At 39.7% G+C, this 21,544-nt stretch overlaps 1 protein-coding gene and 1 long non-coding RNA gene across 2 annotated transcripts; both read right to left on the bottom strand.

Annotated features, from left to right (window-relative positions):
- Positions 1-271: 271 nt before the first annotated feature.
- Positions 272-8,292, bottom strand: pln2 (phospholamban 2). The gene is made up of 2 exons (XM_030066933.1): positions 8,178-8,292; positions 272-3,807 (listed from the first exon to the last, which is right to left on the bottom strand). Exon 2 carries the CDS (start codon positions 3,507-3,509, stop codon positions 3,348-3,350), a length of 162 nt encoding a protein of 53 aa, XP_029922793.1. The 5' UTR covers positions 3,510-3,807; positions 8,178-8,292; the 3' UTR covers positions 272-3,347.
- Positions 8,293-10,527: 2,235 nt separating this feature from the next.
- On the bottom strand, positions 10,528-11,908 carry LOC115374044 (uncharacterized). Its single transcript, XR_003929589.1, has 2 exons — positions 11,200-11,908; positions 10,528-10,839 (listed from the first exon to the last, which is right to left on the bottom strand). It is a non-coding gene; the product is annotated as an uncharacterized LOC115374044 (long non-coding RNA).
- Positions 11,909-21,544: the final 9,636 nt, after the last annotated feature.

The following is a 21,544-nucleotide window of genomic DNA, read 5'->3' as shown; positions in this document are numbered from 1 at the left end:
TTTGTGTAATTTGATTTGATTTAACTTAAGGACAAAATACAGACTCAGGTTCAGCATTGCAAAATTAAAAAAAAAAAAAAAATGTGATTTGGAACTAAATTGATTTTTTTCATCTCACCCCTTGCTGAAATGAAGTCATTATCATATTAATTAGTGATAAAGGCAGTAAAAAGTATTTGCATGAAAATGCCTCACAATAGGATTTACACAGAATATGCACTAATGTCAGTACCTTATAAATAACACATGCACACACACAATGCGACAAACAGAGTTTATTTTTCTTGTCAGACACCAGTGCTCATTTCCACACAAGTGAAACATGAAAAGGCCACACTAGAGCTATGCATAGCCAACGTTTGGTCAATGCAGGTTTGGTGTTCTTGTACAAGTTACTTGAGCTAAAGCCTCAAAGTGGTGAACATCTTGCAGCCAGCACTTAATTAGTTGTATAGAGTTACACTGATGTTTCAGGTCAGCACTGTCCCTTTATTCACTTTTTAACACAATCATTTAACCAGGAAAAAGTACAAATAATTGATAATGTCATATATATCTAGTCAGTTGTAGTGGCTGTGTATGACAAGGCTAGGTCAGTTGCAAAGAGACATTAAAGGGTTTCTTCAGGGTGTGTGCCGAGTGTTTGTGCTGCAATCTTTAAAAGGAGGATGCTGGTGGCATTTCGAGTCACTCACAGCAGCCATTTTGACACAAGAAAGCAGGGTAACCACAGGTGTTACAGTTGCATGATACTTAAAGTGACAGGTAACCATAAAAACAACATATGACCCATAAAACATCTTGATCATAACAATGAGGGTCACGCAAGGTCCATGTAAAAAGCATGGACCACATGGAGTCGGGATTTTGGAAATTATTTGCGGCCAGAGATGGGAGAAGCTGACCGAGGTGTGTGGCACAAGGAATTATGGTCAATGGAGTCTTTCCCTTCTTTTTTTTTAACTTTATTGTAAAGCCACAAAAATGAACCATGTATTTTAAGGTTGTGTTCCTTTCAGGCCTAACAGAGCCAGGATCCTGCTGTTGTTCATGCTGGCTCACTAGAAAAGACACTGAAATGCATCAGATCCTTAATAAAAGGCTCAGGATGATGAAAAAAATAATGTATCAAGAAGCTGCAGGTTTGTACAATGCACCTCCACCCAACTTCTGGAGAGAAAAAAATTACTATATCATAATTTAGGAAAATACAACCCAAAAAAATACAAGAAGCACTTAAAGTGAGCAGGCAAACTAACCAGTCATTAGACAACAATCCAATAAAAAGCAAAGAAACATGAATGACAACACAAGGAAAAAGAAGAAGACAGAAAATAGCTCAGTGTCAGTAGTAACACGTGTGTTTACCTGCTGCTCCTGTCAAAACGGCTGCTGGGAAAAAGAGGCCAATCATTGTGAAGTGACAGCTCTGTGTAACTAGACTTCTTTTTTTAATCACTCTCTGACTTTTAAAAACACACATAGATGGATAGATGAGAATAATAAAGCAGCAATAATTTGAACACACTCAAGTAAGGGTAGGGTCAGCGACTTGGCATGGATTATGTACTTTTTGTTTTCAGTTTTGTCTAAAAAAAAAAAAAAAAAGTCATTTATCAGAGAAAACCCTTTCATTTTGCCGTACAGTTCATCTTTTGACATTACAAATTATTCTCAGTCAGGAGAAAGAGAAATATCTGCAGCTGTGGCTAACAAGAAAACAACAAACAACAACAACAATAACAACACAGCATTGGGTACTGACAATAGATTACACTAGCAGCAAAGTAACCCGTTAGACAACTAACAGGCTGAAATATTAAAAGTTTAAATGTCGAGACATACCTTCACGTGAAATCACACCATGCAACGTGAGCTTTCCTTCACAAATGATATGACAAGTGGTGTGTGTGTGTGTGTGTGTGTGTGTGTGTGTGTGTGTGTGGGGAAGGGGGGGGCAACAACCTCAAACATATGAATTTGAACAATTTGATCTCATTCAGAGGCCTGAAACAAGAAAAGTAAAGCACTTTGTACACACACTTTGAAAGCTGCTTTGCTACTAATAAATGTATTATGTTTATGTAAGCTGTCAGAGGCAGTTATTGGCTGCATAAAAATGCAATGCTCAACGTAATGTTCAGTGAAAACTTCATTGATAAGCATTATATTACTGGAATATGTCATATATTATGCAGGTGTTGTTGCACAGTACTGTAAGGATAATGCAAGGAAGATTCAGTGTTTATAAATGGGAGGCATATTTAAAGGGTGTGTGTGTAAAATTCTGATATCATTAAATTATTACCACATTTATTGTGAGACATTACTTCAATTACCATAAACAGCTGAGACAAACAGAGGAAAGACTTGTAGCACCCAATGATGTAATTCTTAATTTCTGCATTACTACATTACATTACTTCATTATCCGTCAAAATGATTACATCATTAATTGTTCTTACAATATCAGCCAGGACAATACTGGGTTTTATTACATTTTTCATCAAGTTAAGTGAAAAGTTATGATATTTTCAGTGCATGATGACACTATTGGGTGCTACATGTGACGCTGTGAGCCACTGGCTTGGATTTGGAGGGAAATCTGCTGGATTGCTTTATGGCACAAACCAGTAAGAAGGTGCTTCTCATCCAGAGCAAACCAAGCTAAAGCTTTAACACAAGTTTACCACACATGACACATAGTGGAACGAGTGAAAGATTATTCATGTGAAGCGAGGGGTGACGGGAATCAGTGGGGCTTATGGGAAATGTAGGAAATCTGAGATCGTGGCTCATCTCCACGTTCTCATTTCTTTGTGCCAACGTAGCACAGATGGATGTTTGACACGGCAAAAATTAATTGACCAATCCTAAGTCCTGCCCCCCAAATGCAAACCAACCAATCAGAGCTGAGCTAACATTGATCCCTGACAAGCAGCCCATCTTTCTCCACAGATAAATCAGACGTGGTCCATGGTGGTTGTCCTCTGATATGATGGATATGATGCAGTTTGGAAGAATTTATCAATAAAGCAGTGGCTGTCTAATGAAGGACCTTAACCTGAACTGAGCCTAACAAGATGTTTTGATGGGATTCAAAGCAAATATACATGAATATGTTTTATGATTGTAATAATTATCTGGGGTTTTAGTGTCTCATGATGAACAAAATGCTGTTTCATGGACTAAATATTTGTAATTTGGTGGGATTTTTTTTCGTGTGCATGAAATATCAGTAGCTTCAATCCAAACATATCACTATTGGCCTTCAAGGGCCACATGAGTCGAACCCTTGTCCACAGTATGACCTCGCCAAACTCCCTCCATGTGTGGCTCTGGTGCCTTCAGCTGCTCAGCAGGACAATGATGTAGATGAGGAGCAGGCAGATGAGGATGAGCGTGAAGTTGACGAAGAGCTCCTGCAGGTTCCTCTTGGTTTGTGGATTCACCTCGATCTGAGATGCCCGGCGGATCGCCGACTTGGTCATGTGCTGAACTCGCTCCATGGAAACAGCGGACGGCTTCACCTGCGGGGGAGCCGGACTGCACTGCTCAGGCTGACGTGAGGAGGTGGAATCAGCTGAGCCACACTGACCTGGGACCAGCTGATGATGTGGTGTGCTGATGAGGGAAGATAGCTTAAGGTGGTGTTAGTTGGCTCGGCTTGAGTTGAGTTGAAGTCACTTCAGCGACATTCAGCTGACAGGATTTGAAGGTGCTGGTTTAGGTAGAGTGGACTGGTCCAGACTTCTTCTCTTCTCTTCTCTGTTTGAATGCACACCAGGGCAAAAACAATGCTGGAGTCTGTTAAGAAAAGAAAAAGAGAACAGGACAGGAAGACAGGAAGACAAATTTGTTTGTTAAAGTGATGTTTCACTTTGGCAAAAACATTTCCACGTTTTACTGTGATCAAGCATTTTGTGGCAATACTAACTCATTTTAAGAAATGAGTTAGTCAATATTTAAAAAAAAAATGACTCACATGCTCAAGTTCAGTAATGACCCTTGTTAAATCAAGTCAAATAAAATAAAATAAAAAATAAAATAAAACATTGAAAAAATGACTCATGCTCAAGTTCACTGATAACGTTTGTTAAATAAAGTCAAATAAAATAAAACAAAACAAAACAAGGACTCAAGTGCTCATGTTCATTAATGACCCATGTAAAATCAAATTAAAATCAACTAAAATAAAAGACAGTGTCCTAAAGTAAAAGAAAAGGTCATTTTCAACTGGTATTAAAAGAATGATAAGGACAAAGTCAAGGATATGGCATGAAATTAAACAAATTATATAAATAATTTCTTTCTTTTCTTTTCTTTTTTTTTTTTTGCCCCTTGTCTCTTCATGGCCATACTGTAGCTAGCTGTGGTTAAATTATATTTTCTTATTTTTTAGTGCTTATGAGGATACATCACCAAAACAGTCCCTAAATCAGGCAGCTTGAATAAATAGTTGATTTGCAACAAAAATGAAATGCTGACATTCACTTCAATACCAAAAGTGTTACAGTATTTTTACAGTAACACATATTTCATATTCAGTAATTCATGTCTGAGTGAGCAATGGAAACATCTGCAACAAGTACCTTTAAACATGTCATCAACAGTGTTTCCCATACCACCAGTCTTACAGCCTACAACTTATCACTTATAGAAATTATCAGTTGTATATATTTACATATATTTTCGGTCGATTTCAAGCTTCATATAAACTGAGGACAACTTTAGGTGCTCTATGCTTTTTACACATTTTGCACCACTTCTATTTTTACTGTTAAATTTTTGGTTTCTTCTGCCCCTCACACCTTGGAGTCACTCGTTATCACTTGACACCTTAACGCCTTTACACACACTCACACACACACACACACACACACACACACATACTTGCTGTCACTCTTTCAACCACACTGTCACTCGTTTCACACACACACCACATGAGTGCCAGTCTGATAGTGTATCTATCAGCTGAGTTTCTTGTGGCTTCTGACCCCGTCAGAGTGTCTGCCGTGATACTGGCAGCTTTCGGGGCTTCCTTATCATTGAGCACTGAGGACTTACAACGCAGTCATACCCAAGGCTTACACATCAGGTCATACATTATTTATAAATTACACTTCATACCAAGAGCATTGTAATGGGCTTGATATGATGGTGTCAAACCAAAGACGGGTGGTTTAATTTGATGTATTCTAGCCTGAATTTAGCAGATATGCTGTTTTTCTGGGGCACTCAGCTTTGAAAAGAAATGTGTCAGTGGGAAGACAAGAAAAAAAAAACGTGATGGACCAGTGTTGTCAATCACAGGTCACTTTTGCAGTTTATACTGGCTGACTAACAGATTATCTAGCTAAATAAGCACATCAACTAATGTTATGGGTCACACAGAGCTAGCCATGCAACATTGCAGAAATTATGTATATTATCAAGAAGTAATAGGGAATCAGATAGGCTTTTTACTGGATGCCAAATCTTTTTTCCAAGGATGGTGAAGTCAAATGAATGGTCATTATGGCTTATTGGTTAAGGTTAGGGTTAAAGTTAGGGTTAGGGTTAGGTTTAGGTTAGGCGTAAGTTGGTTGTGGTCAAGATTACGGAAAGGCTGTTGAGAATGAATGTAAGTTATTTAGGTCATGACCTCGCCATCCTAGTGGAAAAAAATTGCCAACTGTATGGTGAGCTAGTTTACAAGGGGGCTGGCAGTCACTCAACTCTGTATTTTCTGAGCCATGGGCCTTCAGAGCAATGGCCATTTGTTTTTGAGCTATCGGACCTATGGGATATTTTGCAGACCATTGGGGTTTCAGAATAATGTGCCGTTTGAACAATGGCATTCCACACTTACAGGATAACCTTAGCTATTACAAAACTGATCAGATGTTTAAGTGATCAATTAATCAGTCCTGTTCTAGACTGGAAATTGAACAAAAGAGCTGTATTTCCAAAATTATATCAGCATATTTCAAGAAACTGTATAAAGTGGTAGCTCCTTTTTCAGCCTCAGCCTTTAATCCAAAATGCTATGAATTAAATCAGTGAAGGTAAAGAAAATTCAATACTTTCTCCAGTAAAGAGTTATAGGCCATCTTACCCTCAGAGAGCTACAACTGTGGTGTTCACAGAACTCAGCATGCTAAAAAAAAGTGTGTGTGTGTGTGTGTGTGTGTGTGTGTGTGTGTCGCCATAAGATGTGTGAATGCCAGGCATTCCATGGCTGTGAGTCTAATCACTGTGCGTCAACGCTGCTGGCTGTTGGCTTTAACACCTAATGAACACGCACACACACACACACACACACACACACATTTAATTTCCATACACTTCATCTTATTTCAAAATAAAATGAAACAGTCCTTACAGTGAACTCGTTACCACTGATATGATGTATGAATACTCTGGTAGTTGAATATGTCAGGAAAAGGCGACAGTGATTTGTTTTTCCCAACATGAAACAGCCGCCATTTGCAAAACGTGACACCTCCTCTCAAAAAATGATTGACAGCAAAAAGGAGGTAGGAGTCACTTTGAGGACGTCTTTGACTGACAAGACTCTCACACTTTTGTAGACTGGATATTCAATATTGCAGACATACTGAATGGCAGAATTCCAGTTATACTGATTTTTGGGATTACCAATATGTCTTATTTACTTATCAAAGGTCAGTGTCAAAGGTAGTGACAGCCAGTATTAGTAGTATTGTCATTTGGTCTTTTCCAAGTCAAATAATTCCAAAAAGTATTCAGTGTTTTCCCAGGACTGTGTTCTTGTCAGGCTAGGAAAGCCTGGGAGCATTTAGCCTTGCAGCGTCATGGTTCATTTACAGTAAACCCAAAATAATAATTCCACTCATAAAACTATGACCATTACTACTACTACTACTACTACAAAATCAAATATCACAATATATTTGAAGAATACCTCAATATCAAAATGGTGACGATATCGTGTTAAAATGACTATTGGTGCTCTCATGTGATATTTACGCATGAGATTTTTTATTAGTCATGTGGGTATGATGACCAAGCCGTAGAGGCCAATAACAGAATAACTAGAGCTGTCTGAAAAGCTTCAGAAACTGCATCCCTGTACTGTAATGCAGCCTTTAAAAACAGGAAAACACAACACTTATGCCATATCACAATATTAGAATACCAAAAATCCCAGATGATAACTGGTCTTATATGATGATATCAATATAATATCCAAATCCTGCCCAGCTGTAACTACTTATATTTCTGCCTCATTAGAATCAGTTCAAGTTAAGGTGACAGACAGCGTATGGTTTCCACTGTCTGCAAGAAAATACTGTTTTATGCTGATCAATTACAGTTATTGCTAATATTTAATAGCATCTGTCAATTCCAGTCAAGTGCAGTCAGATCAATCCACTTTAAACTTCCAGCAGTTCATCACAGTGACGTCTGCAGCGTATACTTTATGTAATCAGTCAGTAGCATCATATCCGTCATGTCAGAGGGGGACAGTACCAACTAAACAGATCTTGTCTCTTTTACAAAAGGCCAGTGTCAGTCTCACAGATGTAGATTAAGTTAAGATGTGGTTCACCACGAAAACCACGTGGTTTGGATGGGAATCTGGGAACTGAGCAAGAATGTTTACCCCTCTGGGAGTTTTATTCCTGTTTCTATTCCCCCCCTGCCTCTCTGTGTGGATCTGTACTTCTAAGGTCAGGGCTTTGATTACTGAAAATCAAAAAACATATTTACATACATACATTTGCGGATTGATATTGTCTATATAAATATGTTCTATAAAAGGCAAATGATGTCTGAGTGTGAGGTGTGGTAGCCTCCCTGCTGGCTGACTGGATAACTGCCTAAGAGCCTTCCTAAGTGCATAACAACTGCAAGCATCAAACTACCTAATTAACTAGCAGACTAATTAATCCCTCACAGGCTGTCCTGGGACTGCAGGAGGTTCCCAGCAAACTGATTCACTTTCATTATCTTGCAGTCCTGTCGAAATCATCCCACTTAATGTGTTGGAATTACTGTTGCAGTCATAGGTTTCTTTTCCCAGTCCAAGGTTTTCCAGACAGTTATGCAATTCGACACAAAATCAACAACTGAAATCCTCCCATATCGGGAAGAACTAAATAACAAATGAGGTAAATGTGCATTCGGTCGCCGAGGATGCTGGTTCTTCCTACCTTCCAGATGAGCACGGAGCTGGTTGATGTGTCAGAGAGAACCGTCAGATGTGCAATGTTTTCTGAGGCTGTAAACAGAATGAAGAGAAGAGGAGAGACCAAGAGAGAGAGTGAGGGTGAGAGAGAGAGAGAAGGGGAGAGAGAGACAGACAGAGCAATAGAATGGGAGGAGGAGGAGAGACATGAGAGACAGGACATCCCCTAAAAGATTACAGGATAGGAGAGAGATTGGTGTGTGGAAACCAAGGCAAGGGGTGTGTGTGTGTGTGTGTGTGTGTGTGTGTGTGTGTGTGTGTGTGTGTGTGTGTGTGTGTGTGTGTGTGTATTCAGTTTAAAGTGAGTTCATTGTCACGTCAGCTGGTGAATGTGTTCTATTCCAGTGATATTGGTCTCTTGAGAAACTACTACATACTAACTATATACAGTTTATGCAATACCACTGAAATTCCACAATTCCCAACCCCAACAGAAACCATTCACATACTCAGTTCTTTAATAACTTTAATAACACACACTTATTTAGGTACTTGTATATGTCACATTTGTCACAATCACTATGCAAAATCATGTTGAAGGAAACTGCCAGCAATAGGTGTGACTCTTGTTTTAAAAGAGCACTTTTCCAGTGAATTATGACTTTAATTTATACCACAAACATGAGCCGAAACTCGTATCACGAAGCTGGAAATTCACGATGACGCTGTTGGCAGACTGGGGTCGGTGGTGAGGATCAACGCTGCTGTTTTTACCACCTTCCTCAAAAGGGGAAGTTTCTCCAGATAAGGCTTTATCCACCTTCCTTGTTGACAAGCCTTAGCAGAGGCTGCGGAGTTTGAGTATGTCAGACACACTCCTCCAGGCACTGTGTGTGTCTCGGAGGCAGCTAACAGCACCATCATCTGATGCCAGTCACAGCCCAGGGAGGCAACATCACTTGCATAGCCTGCAGTTGGCCTACTAATCAAAATGGTTAATACAAAGAGCTTAGGCTATAAACAAATGTCTTCTTTTCTTTTTCAATGAAGTGCATATATGTATAATATAACATTCATTGTGTTATAGGCTATCACACTGTAGTCATGCAGGAGTGACTTGTTTACAGTTTAAACAAAAATTTGCTAACTGTTGCCTTCAAGCAGGCTAACTAGACATGCCAGACATGCTGTTATGAATCCCACTGTAGTTCTGGGCACAGCAGGCCCACGTGGTTAAGGTTCGGTTTATAGTTGGATGAGTGTTTAGATCAAATGAGCAACAGGACCATGAATTTGTTTGATCAGTCATAGTGCTTGTGGGCATCGTGCCCAGAACTACAGCAGGATTAGTACTAACCTAACAGCATGAGACGGATGCTGCATTGAGGTGCTGCTGGAAATATAGGAATTACTATGCACATCACTGACAGTGCAAGGCTCTTCATGACTGAGACAATCTAAATCTTTGTTTAAACCTCAAAACCAAAATATTACAATCTTAATTCATGTTATATTGAATAAAAAGTTACATTACTTTGGTGTAGTAATCAAAACAGTTACATTACTTATTATATGACGCCTATATCAGATTTACCAAGTCACACCATTGTACTGAGAATGTAGGTTGGGGCAGCAGAATTTGGGGTTAACTGGCTAATTCTGGGTCTTTGGCCAAGCTCAGCCCTGTGTGTGTGTGTGTGTGTATGTGTGTGTGTGTGTCCTGGACAGGATCCCCACTGGGGAGAGATCAAATGAGACAAGGGGCTCAAAAAAAGAAGAAAAAAGAAAAAAAAAAAAAAAAAAGAAATCTGGAAAAAGTAAAAATAACTCTCCACCGCAGCCCAGAGAGCATTGCATCTGCCTTATATGGTGAATCTGCATGTAAACAGGCTGTCAATCAGGCGCAGGAGTATTGAGCCACTGAGCTGAACTTGGTTGTTGTTGCTGTTCACTCATCTGCTGCAAAATACATGTTTTTAAAGCAGACATCATGTGTGTGTACTGGGACAACACAAAGTAGGTCTTTCTTTCACCATCGTTTATAACCAGCAGTATTTTTTTTTTTTTTTTTTTTTTTTTTTTTTGAAGATAAGATGCAGCGTGGAATGATCCCTCTTGGGAAAACCAGGTTGCTCCGGCAGCAAAATAGTAACAGAAGACAACAAAGAAAAAAAAATAGAAAACTCAGTCTTAAAAATAGCCACTCAATAAAACTGAGAGCTCCGGCATTTCAAGAACGCACTGAGGGGAAATGTATGAATGAAAAGTATGGAGAAAATATAGGTTATAAAGCCATGACGGTGTGCAAAAAAAAGAAAAATGAATCTGTTCAAAACAAGTAAAATATGAAATCATTGCAGAATTAATACATACAGTAAAGTTTTGCATTGATTTATTGATTTTGCAGATGTTTCCTTGCACCTAACTGTATGTAATTTGCATATGCTGAGACGTCCCACTCAAACACACACCCAAGTATCCCTTCTATTCATTTTAATTCTACAGTCCAAACATATCATCAGTCCTCCTCATCATCATCTCTCAGCAGGGAGACGTTGCTTTTATTTTCAGCTTAAAAAATAATAATAAAAAAATGTTCCTCCAAGGGTTTTTTTTTTTTTTTCAGTGGCCCAGAAAGCAGTTCATGCTCCTCAGCCTTACATGGTGATATGCCGGACAACTCTGACCTAAAACCAGAACGAGAGAGAGAGAGAACGAGAGAGAGAGAGAGAGGGTGAGGGAGGGGAACAAAATGAGAGTGTTTCAGAAAAGCACGACCGAGAGTTTGCAACAACTACGAGGAAATCAGAGACTTCCAGCAGCACAGATTCCAGCCACCACCACAAAAAGTGACTTGTACCTTTAAAAATATGAGCAGAGGGTCCCGCACATGAGCAACTGACAGAAAAGACTTTTACTTTACCTTTTATTTATAATTAAACATGACGAGTAAGACAACAAGGACAGTTAAATCGGAATGCATTGCCACTGAATGTTAATGATTGCCTTTTCTCAGCCCTAGTCCTCACTGGTACTGTTTGTAATACCTCCACGGATTTAGCCTGTATGGCTTTGGCAGCGTGCGGTAGGTGTCTCTCTCTTGTCGTGCCAATCAGGGGATTTGAATGGATGCGTTCTGAGCCGAGCAAGCGCGGAGGAGAGGGGAGGAAAAAATGGAAAAAGATAGATAAAAAAGAAAGGAGAGACAAAGAGAGCGATTTAGGGAAGAACAAGAAAGGAGAGGAGGCATGCAGGGGCAGTTTACCCCGATGAGCTGTGTTTACTCTGTGAGACTTATTGCTGCTTTTGGCAGCTTCACACACATTCTCTCTCTGTCTTTTTTTCTCTCTCTCCCTCTCTCTCTCTCGCTCTCTGTATTCCCCAGATATAGCCAGCTATGCAGGGAAGCCTACAACCAGCCTTCCCCTGAGAGCCCTTGCACATTTCAACTAGTATGTTTTTTTTCCAAGACCAGTAGGGCTACCAGCACTGGTATCTTGGGATTAAAGCGGCAGATAGTTGAAGTTCTTCACTAATACTGTATATCTTTACAAATTCCAAAAATTCTTTCAGGTGCATTATCAGATCCCTGAGGCCTTTGCGATCTCAAAAGTGCTGAGGAGGGAAACAGCTGCAACGTGCACAAACATTTTTATTACAGCCTTGAAATACTTGCACAGCGTTGCAGGCTTATGCAGAAAACGCAAAGGCTTAAATATATGTGCGCTTGTGCAGCGACGCGTCTCGTGTGGCACTCTTCTTCAGGCAGCAGTGGGAAGTGTGTGAAGGGCTGTCAGTGTAATACTGAATGTGTTATCAAGGGCAGGTGTGGAGGGGGTGTGGCCTGTAACCTGGAGTAAGACAAGACAGAATGCAATGTACCAATTAAACAACAATTATATTCACAATAATAATATTCTCCCTAATAGAAAAATAGAAAAGACTATTAATCTCACTCGGCCACTGATGAATATACAAAGATGGAAACTTGTACAGACTTCTTTTCTCATGGTGCAAAAAAGGATATTGAGCATCCAGTCATGTCCACATTCATTTTGACAGTTACTCTGATTTTTCATTGTAATGAATTGCAATTTAATAGTTGTATTGGATGAATATGTTTATGGTATTTATTTATTTATTTATTTATTTTTTGAGCTAGACTAGTAGATTTGTCTGTATAATTGCCAGTGTGATACAATCTATGTAATGGTGTTCCTGCCCAGGGGGGTGCAGATGGACAATGGTTAATAGCTAAATCTGGCACAAATCATCTTTTCTCATTTTGAGATTATTTTTTTGTGTATGGTCTTTGTGTAATAGAAAATAGAAAATAAAAACTAAAAAAATAAATAGTCTACAAAGGAACCTCTTTGTAGCCCAATTATATCATTCAACCAGTGCCTGGAGGAGTGTGTTTGTCTTTTTTGGATAGATTTACCGGTGGTTTGGTGATTACTTTGGCCTGTATTTAGTAGATACTTTTTTGTGCTGAATTGTTCTCGCTGCATTGCATGCTGTCTTGTCTTACTTCAGGTTGCAGGCCACACCCCCTCCACACCTGCCTATGATAGTGCAATTAAAATCCTCCCCTCCCCTTTATATTTTACAGCATTTTGCAGTTCAAAGTGGTCTTTTGCATTTTCTGTATAAGCCTAAACTGCTGTGGAAAGACACCTTAAGGCTGTAATAAAAACCTTTCTGCACTTTGCAGTGTTTTCCTCCCATAACCACTTTTTTTGTGGTTGGTTTTGACCTTTTTTGGAACCCCAATTTCTTCTTTTTTGTGCAGGCTTTTAAAACCTAGCACCACAGAGGAGTAAAAAAGGGAAGGAAAGTCAAACACGTTGGAGATGGACAACAATAGCTGGGTGATGTATCATTTTTACCATAAGGAAAACAATATCTGTTTTCAGGTCATTTGTACAGCAGCTTATTACAACCTATAGTTACATTTGAATGTTAAGCAACCTCTGTAAATAAGGACTCTGGTGGAGTATTAAGGGAGTGAGGGTCAGTTTAGCTCCCAAAAGGTTGTGTGTAAATCATTTGAGCATGCGTTCAGCATCTTTCTACAAAAGTAATTGAAGTTAAACTTTTTTTTTTATACAAGTGCCTCTGAAAAAACAACTTTACAAGGTGCTCTACAGGCAAAGGGGGAAAAAAATATAATAAAAGGCAGAGATAAAAAGTCAAAAGATAGAACATTTCAGTGTGAAGTGTTTCACAGACATAAATGGGTTTTAAAGGCTTCTGTAACGGTCTCTGGAGTTTTAAAAAGTGTTCTTTGTGGCTCCAAAAGATACGGTCCAAAGCCAAAGAACATGCAAGAGTGCAGTTTCTATGAATACAGAAAGGAAATGTTAACACACCCCCGTTCTATATGCACATGAACAGCTCAATCCAATTTTCCGCCTAATGACTTTTAGGGGCTCGGTCAATGAATCAGGACTCATGTAAATCTTCAAATATGGAAATGTTACAAACACACACAAACTGGAGTTAATGGCACATCTGACAGACCTTTTTGATGGAGGGAGTGGTAGGGGGAGAGAGAGATAGTGTGTGTGTGTGTGTGGTGTGTGTGCATGTGGTTTGTGTGTGTGTGGCAGCAGCAGGCGTCGTTCAACAAGAGGCATGGCACCGATAAGCTTCTGGGAAACAGATGCAGGGGTGGAGAGGAGCCGGTGATGGCTGACTGTGAGTGTGTTCATCTGTGTGTGTCCCACTTTGATTCCAGTTCAGTAGTCGCATTAAATCTATTAGCTGAATAATTTCTTTTGACGGAAGCATAAATTCTGTGAGTGTGCATGCATGTATGTGACCACAAATGGACACAAGCAGTGGTCCGAGCATAGTGAAGATCTAATAAAATCTGATTTGAAGGTTGCTTCCTTTTGTACTATCATCAGTTATGAATAGAAGGACAGTAGACCGAGTGTGTAATAGGCGAGTGGTGAGATGTGGAATCCACTGCACAAACCACTGTATACTGTATTTAGAGGCAATATAAGATGACCAATCATTTGCTCATAATGCTATTGTTCCTTATATAAGTGCTATAGTGTTAAGTAAATGTGTCATGATTCTGAGTTTCTGGTGTTGTGGACTTTTGGTTTGGACTCTACTTTTGTTTTTTTCTGTGTTTTCCATGTGTTTTGGTGCAGTTTCCTTTGCCGTGGTATGTCATGCTCATCAGTGGTCTCACCTGTGTCTGATTAGCCTTGTTTGCCCCGCCCACTTCCTCACCTGTCCTGAGTCTGTGTGATGATCCCTGGTTGTCCTGATCCCTCCCAGTGTTTCCCTCAGCCTCTCCTCTGTGTTCTCCTGTCTGCTGCTCCAGCTCCTTCCCCAGGTCTTGTTATCTTATTAGTTCCTTGTGTATTTAAGTCCTGTCTTCAGCTCAGTTCTTTGTCTGATCATTGTCTTGTTATGTGCTTCCAGTGTTCCCTGTGTTTATTCCTAGTGCTCCTCGAGTTCCCAGTCTCTTTTTGTCGTTTTCTGTTAGTAAATTAATTTTCTTCACTGCATCCTGCTCCTGCATTTGGGTCTTAACAAACTTCCCCACACATGACAAATGACAACTTCCATTACTTTAATACAACTCATTATGAAAAATGGTTTGAATTTACATCATAAATTATTATCTGGCCTAAAAGGCAGACTAATCTCAGATGGGTTTCGACTCCACTACATTCTTGATTATATCTCACAGTGCTACATGGATTTTGTTCCTCTTATAAAGCCTTACTGAAGGCAGCGTCGCTTATCTGCAAAGCCTTTAAAAAAGTGAGTCAGAAGCAGTGTTGTGCCTCCATTTAAAAAGTATGGTTCTTCAAGGGTTCAGGGTAGGGTTTCTATATAGAACCATGAAGTATCAGACAATCCCCTGGTTTGTGAACTAACTGTGGTATTTTGGATTTGTTTTCAGCCTGGAACCTTTTGCTGCCTGTTGTCCTACCCTCTAACTCAATCCCAACCAGAAAGCACTCAGTAGAGCATACAGCCTCGCCAACACTATGCAACTGGGAAGATATACCATTTCCATGGGGTGGATATTCACCAAAGCTTAATCACACCCAACCCCATGACTCCTTTTGAAGTTTAATCCATTTTTATGCAAAGCCTTGCCTACTGCCCCCCTCTTTATCTTCCTTTCCCCATGACCACCCATTCCTCCAGTTTTCATTCAAATCTGTTCATTACTGAGATGTAATGATAAAAAAACAAACAAGTCCTCCAACCCATATGGTCATGTACATTATGTGTTCCAACCCCCTGGTACGACCCAAAGGACTGTTTCCTGAGCAAGCTAGTGAGCTAACATTCCTAATGTTAACCAAGTTAAGGTGAGGAAAAGGCCAGGGTTAAGTTTAGGAAATGTTACCCTAATATTAGTTAGCTGGCATAAGCTACCTATAAATGAACACTGCTATCACTTGAGACAGGATTTGGTTTAATGGAAGTCATGTTGATTGACCCACCTGCCACCCCTCGAACCTCCTTACATGGACTTTGTTGCTCCGTTAGTTCACCACAATCAGGACTATAGGTAGATAGAACTATAGGTCGTAGTAAGCTGCTGTACAAATGCTTTTTAGGTTGTTTTTTTTTTTGCCAGAGGACACTTTTCATGAAAACATAGTCCTTGTCCTGTTATTATTTCTGTCTTTGTTGGCAAATGTAATAAAAAAAGACTGGATGAACCACTGGGGCTCTTTGAAGGAGGGCTTTTTATACTGCTATTTTGGGATTTCATATTGTTCTTTAAGGCCTTTTCTCTTATTTGGAGGCTGTCTCCCCTCCAATACAAACTGAGTCATCAGCCACTTCTTTTTCACCTGATAGGGAGAGGCTTTGCTAGGAGATTATAATACATGCAGAGGTTCACACTGTCTCCCGCAGAGGAAGGTGAGAGCATGAACTTCCCTCTCAGGGATTTACAAAAAAAATGCCTATACAACCCACACCCAGCCACTGAGCAGTGCCACAGACGCCAGCACTCTCTTGTCATGCGTCGTGATGTAATATAACACAAATCTAATGCAAACCAGTCCACCAAAATAAACACCGCAAATCCAGTGGAGCCATTCTCTGTTATTCTCCTATAATATCACAAATCCAGCACACTCAGTCTTTGGCATCCACCTGTCATATCTTCTAAAACAAATGCACAAATCCTAGCACACCTGATCTCTCAAACTGAGATAATTCAAGCGCCCCCAATCTACTAAATATAAAATGAGACAAATCTAGCATGCCCCATCTTTGGCATCTCCTGTCATATGTCTCAAAATAGCTGTACAAATCCAGCACGCCTGATCTTTCAACCTAAAATAAATCAAATGCGCCCTAACAAGAATCATGTAGTGCCACAAAAGTAACCAAAAGCAGGCTACTGATGTAACAGAAATCCAGTGCGTCCAATCCCTGGCATTCACCTCGTCCTCCAATAAAAACCACATAAAACGAATACAGCTGGTCGCCCGAAATAAAACTCCACAAATCCCAAGCACCTGATCTGCATTGTCCTCTGTCATATCTCCAAAATAATCACACAGATCCAACGCCTCCAACGGATGGCATTCCCCATTGATACCCAACAACAATCACACAAATTTGGAATGCCCCAGGGCACCCAGCTTCTAAAAATAACTCCAACCCAGGCCACCGCATCTCTGACAACCGCCACCGCCCCCCCTTCGTGCCACCTAAAATAGGCTCCCAAATCAAGCAGGATCCATCGACCGCGAGATCAGGGGACACAAACATCATTTCAACACACTGAACACATGTTGTACACGGCGCACAAAGACAAATATAGAGGAATAAGAAAAGGCAGCAATCCACATTCAGCTGGTATGTCATGCAGACATGTAGTAATAAGTGTTAATCCGGCAACAGGGGCATGACTTGTCAGTGAGTAGAGAACAAAGCAGCTGTCACACAAAACTTTTAATGTTAAACTTATTTTTCAATATATAAAATACAGCACTTTCGCTGATTGCATACAGACAGTGTTCAGTGCTTCCATAATCTTTTTATAAATTTGTTTTATTGTGTTTTTGCCAATTCATGTCCCGAGGACAAATTTCCAACTAAATTCCAAAGACATTTTGATCATAATGCGCACAGAATGATCTGAATTATCCTGTGCAAAAAAAGGAAGGTACAATCGAAATTCAAGAGTTCCACATTGCTTTTGTGGTGACGACATGGAGAGCTGTCTGATGTTCAGTTTGGTTGAATGTGACCTCAGCTCTCCGGCTCCCTACTTCATCTCGTTTATAGAATACAGTAACACTGAGCTGCAAGCATTAACAAACATAGTACATTGAATCACTGCTTACACAACGGTGTCGTTTATTGTATTATGCCCAACTAGGGTGTATCATCATCTTTAAATTTAGCTGTGTGTATATGCATCATTGCATGGCAGCAATGGAGCTTTTTCACAGCAGGCGTTTTGACATGAAATAGCAGGGTAGACATAGGTGTTATTTCTGACATTAATCAAGGTTATATTCCTGCTGTTGTTCATGCTGAGTCACTGGAAAGACTCTGTTACACTTTAACCATAAATAATGTCATATCACCTGTGTTTTCCCTGCTATTTCATGTTAAAATGGCTGCTGTGAAAAAGGTCTATTGATTTAAACCAATGGAAGAATCCATAAGTTCCTTCTTTTGTCATTCGCCATCATTGAAAATGATCTGCACATCCTCCTGCACATCTTGTACTGCTGACGTTTTAAGTGCCTAACCAGCAAGTCTCTTTTGTTCAGGGTTAAAATCAAAAGTAGGTGAGTGTCGTTGGATGTTTCATCTTGTACTTCAGTTCACCTCTGTGCACTGAGGCTGATTTGATCGCTGCTCCTCAGTCCCCCTCCCTCACTGCTGAACTCTCTGCCCAGTGCGTGCCAGTTTTCAAATTAGTGGAGTAGACAGACTGGAAATAAAAATGATGCTCCAATATACAAGCATTTAAACCCATACTCCATCCTACAAGTGCCGTATAGGTCTAGCTTTGAACATTAATAAAAATACGCCTTTTACTTTATTTGATCATAGGCCTGACATGTACAATATTTACCCAATGTATTCTTCTCAAATTAAACTTGATAGCACAGTACAGTCAAAGCATACAGAGAGAGAAAGCTGAACCAGAGCCTTTGGCTGCTGTGAATCGTAGAGAGAGTGCAGTGCAGTCTTTTGTCCATCAGGGGCAGTGCTGAGCACCAGCAAAACAGTAGACTATATGGCCGTCAATGGGCTTAAATGCTATAAAATGATCAATACATTTGATTCCAAGTATTCCAGTTACTGGACCATTACTGTCATTGTCATACAGCCCAATATTTATATTAAAATCATAATTATGAACTGACGTGATTTCCCTTGCACTGATGCTGTTGACTTGCTGCATCACCACAGGAAAAAAAAAATATTCCAGATTACATTTAATTTAAAGAGCTAAAATAAATAATAATAATAATAATAATAAAAAGTCCCGTTGACTGCTGTTAATTTTCAGTGGTGGAATGTAACTATATGCATTTACTCAAGTACTGTATAATTTTGAGTTACTTTACTTGAGTATTTCCATTTTATGCAAGTTTATACTCCCACTCTACTACATTTATTTTGCATAGGACATCAATGCATCAGTGATTAGAGTCCAATTACATGATATATATATGATTCTGAGAAGAGCCATTCTGCATAATGAGTACTTTGGCTGTTGTCATTTAAAGTATATTTTGGTGCTAATACTTTTGTACTTTTACATGAGTAAAAATTTGAAGGCAAGACTTCTAACAAAGAATTTTAACACTGTGCATTTCTGCTTTTGCATCAACAACTACTCAACTAAATATTTCCTCCACTATTCATTTTGGTTGAGTTGTAGTGCTCTATACTGCCCCCTGGAGGTGGCCACAGATATCCTTGCAGGTGGAATATCCATGGATAAGTTTTGCGTATTATTCAGGTATATTTCCCTGTATAGACTACCTCTGGCACAATTACAGAAAAATTAGGCCATCAAAGTGAAAACTGGTTAATTATCTGCTCTCTGTGTTTATTCTGTGTGCCGCTGCCTAACTAAAACAGAAAGTGAACTCACTTTGAATTTCTCTACATGTTGTATTTGACATAACTGAGTCATGCTTGGTTCTGTATGGTCCACAGTCCAGTCTATATGAATGCAGTCATCCCTCTGGAATTGTTTTTAGATCCTTTCATTTTCTATAGTGGGGAATTTGTGAAATTATAAATGTTTATCCAGTTCCACATGGTAGTATGATGTACATCATGGTATTATAGTAATGTGATGGAAGCTCAAGATGGCTGCCATGAACTGAAGTGCTATTACAGGGGTTATTGAACATTGTAGAGGATAATGATTGCCTATGACTGCTTTTTATGATAATAATATTTGCTTAAAATATATTTCCTTTTGTCTTGTTTAACTTTTAACTGATTCATGTGACTTTTATAGGTGGGTTCAACCATTTTTGTGTGGTGGCCATGTTTGTAAAGCCTTCCAACAGGATGACGAGGTCATCTGAAGGACTTTGGGTAGTTTCTAAGGTGAACATGAAGGACCTTGACTGGCTGTCCAGGCATCTGCAGGGTCTGAACTGACTCATGTAGTTTCTTGGGCCTGGCGTGGGGACAACTTGGACCAGGCCAGTGGAAAAATAACTCGTCTATTTATAAAGGCCCATTTAACAGAAGAGGGTCATTCTCTGCCACTCATCGAAACACACACAGATATGCTGCCCTGGTGTTACCTCACACTGGTAGCATCATGTGGTATAAATACTTGTTTTACAAAAATTAAAAAATCTTAGACACACTTTCCTCTTCATGAAGAACACTGATGAGGTGAATCCAGACAAAATCCTTTATTGATCTCCTGTTTTAAGGATCCCAAAAAGAGGCTGAGGTGATGAAGATTGGTAAGCTTTGAGACAACCGAGATGTAGTTTGTCTGAGAGGGGCTACAACTCTATAGCAAAAAGATGGTCCTAATAGTTTGTAGATTCAGTGTATGTAAAGGTAAATAAGTCCTGTGAGAGAGACTACATGCTTCAGTTTATGAGCATTTAAAGTAGTTCATGTGGCCAGCTAAATATTTCACTGGAGTTTTTGCAGCTAAGCCACATGGTCGTGTCTACATTTAATTGATGTTTAAATATAATAGCTCTTAGTAGTCTGTGTTTGTAAAATGGCTACCACTTTGTGTGATTGTCAGTATCCATGCACATATGGTAATATTATGGTGCCACCATGTGGACCACTGGAGCATCACTGCAGCAGAAGATGTTCGTCCTGCCAGCGGAGGAAGTTCAGCCACCAGGCAGGACAGGAGCGGGCTAATACGGACCGTCGGGACTGCACAAAAGATCATCAGTGCCCCCCTGCCCACCCTGCAGGACTTGTTCTCTTCCAGAGTCCCAAAACAGGCAGGCAGAGTCAGTAGAGTCCAGCATACACCCAGGACACTGTCACTTTGAACTCCTAACCTCTGTCAAGTGCCACAGGGCACTGCAAAGCTAAAGACATGAGCAGTTTTCCCCACAGACCATTAAAACACTTCACATCATGGTGCAGTATAATGTACACTTCTTTAAATAACTCCTTCTCCCTTATGTCCTATTATTAAAGAGAGTCCTATGTCCCAGTCCAGGGGAAAAGACTGTCAGTAACAGTAATCTATCATTTTAATGTTTAAAAATGTTATGAATTGTATTTATTTATTTATTTGTTTATTTTGGGAGTGGGGGCATTTCTGTTTTGTTTGATAGTGACAGCAGAGAGAGAGGGGATGACATGCAGCAAGGGGCCCTGGGACAGATTAGAGGATAAGTGGTACACACTGTACCAGCTGAGCCACTGGGGTGCCCCACAAGTCATTATTATAATATTATGTTTTAATCTCATCGTTTTTGAATTTGTTTTGCTAATACAACACCTGGGCAATTCCATAATTAACACAAACCAAAAGATCTTTTCATATCCGTTTCCTGAGGGCAACATCACTTCAAGTGGGGGTTCAGAGCTTAACAAGAGTCAACCTGGGGGTCCAGAACATGAAAAAGTCTGAAAACCCCTGATAATACACTTGCTTAATTTTTATAGCCTATTCCCTAATACTGATATTGTGTCCCAGTCCAGGGAGACAGAATTCACTTACATACCTCAGATGTGCACAACCTCTTCTTCAATATCTCAGATTTTCATGAAATATAATTGTAAATAGCTCACAACTGCTGTACACTGATGGATGCTTATCCAAGAAACTCGTATAGTTGTGGCATACCTTGTTGTGAATACATACTTCTTTCTATTATTCCGTTTTTGTCATTTCAATTATTTTTTTTCCTC

This window comes from Myripristis murdjan, chromosome 2, assembly GCF_902150065.1.
Source record: "Myripristis murdjan chromosome 2, fMyrMur1.1, whole genome shotgun sequence".
Classification (NCBI taxonomy): domain Eukaryota; kingdom Metazoa; phylum Chordata; class Actinopteri; order Holocentriformes; family Holocentridae; genus Myripristis; species Myripristis murdjan.
The sequence above is the reverse complement of the archived record's forward strand: the minus strand, read 5'-3'. Positions and strand labels throughout refer to the sequence as shown.

Excerpts from the sequence above, each read along its gene's own strand:
- pln2 (XM_030066933.1), bottom strand. The coding sequence starts at position 3,509 with ATGGAGCGAGTTCAGCACATGACCAAGTCGGCGATCCGCCGGGCATCT.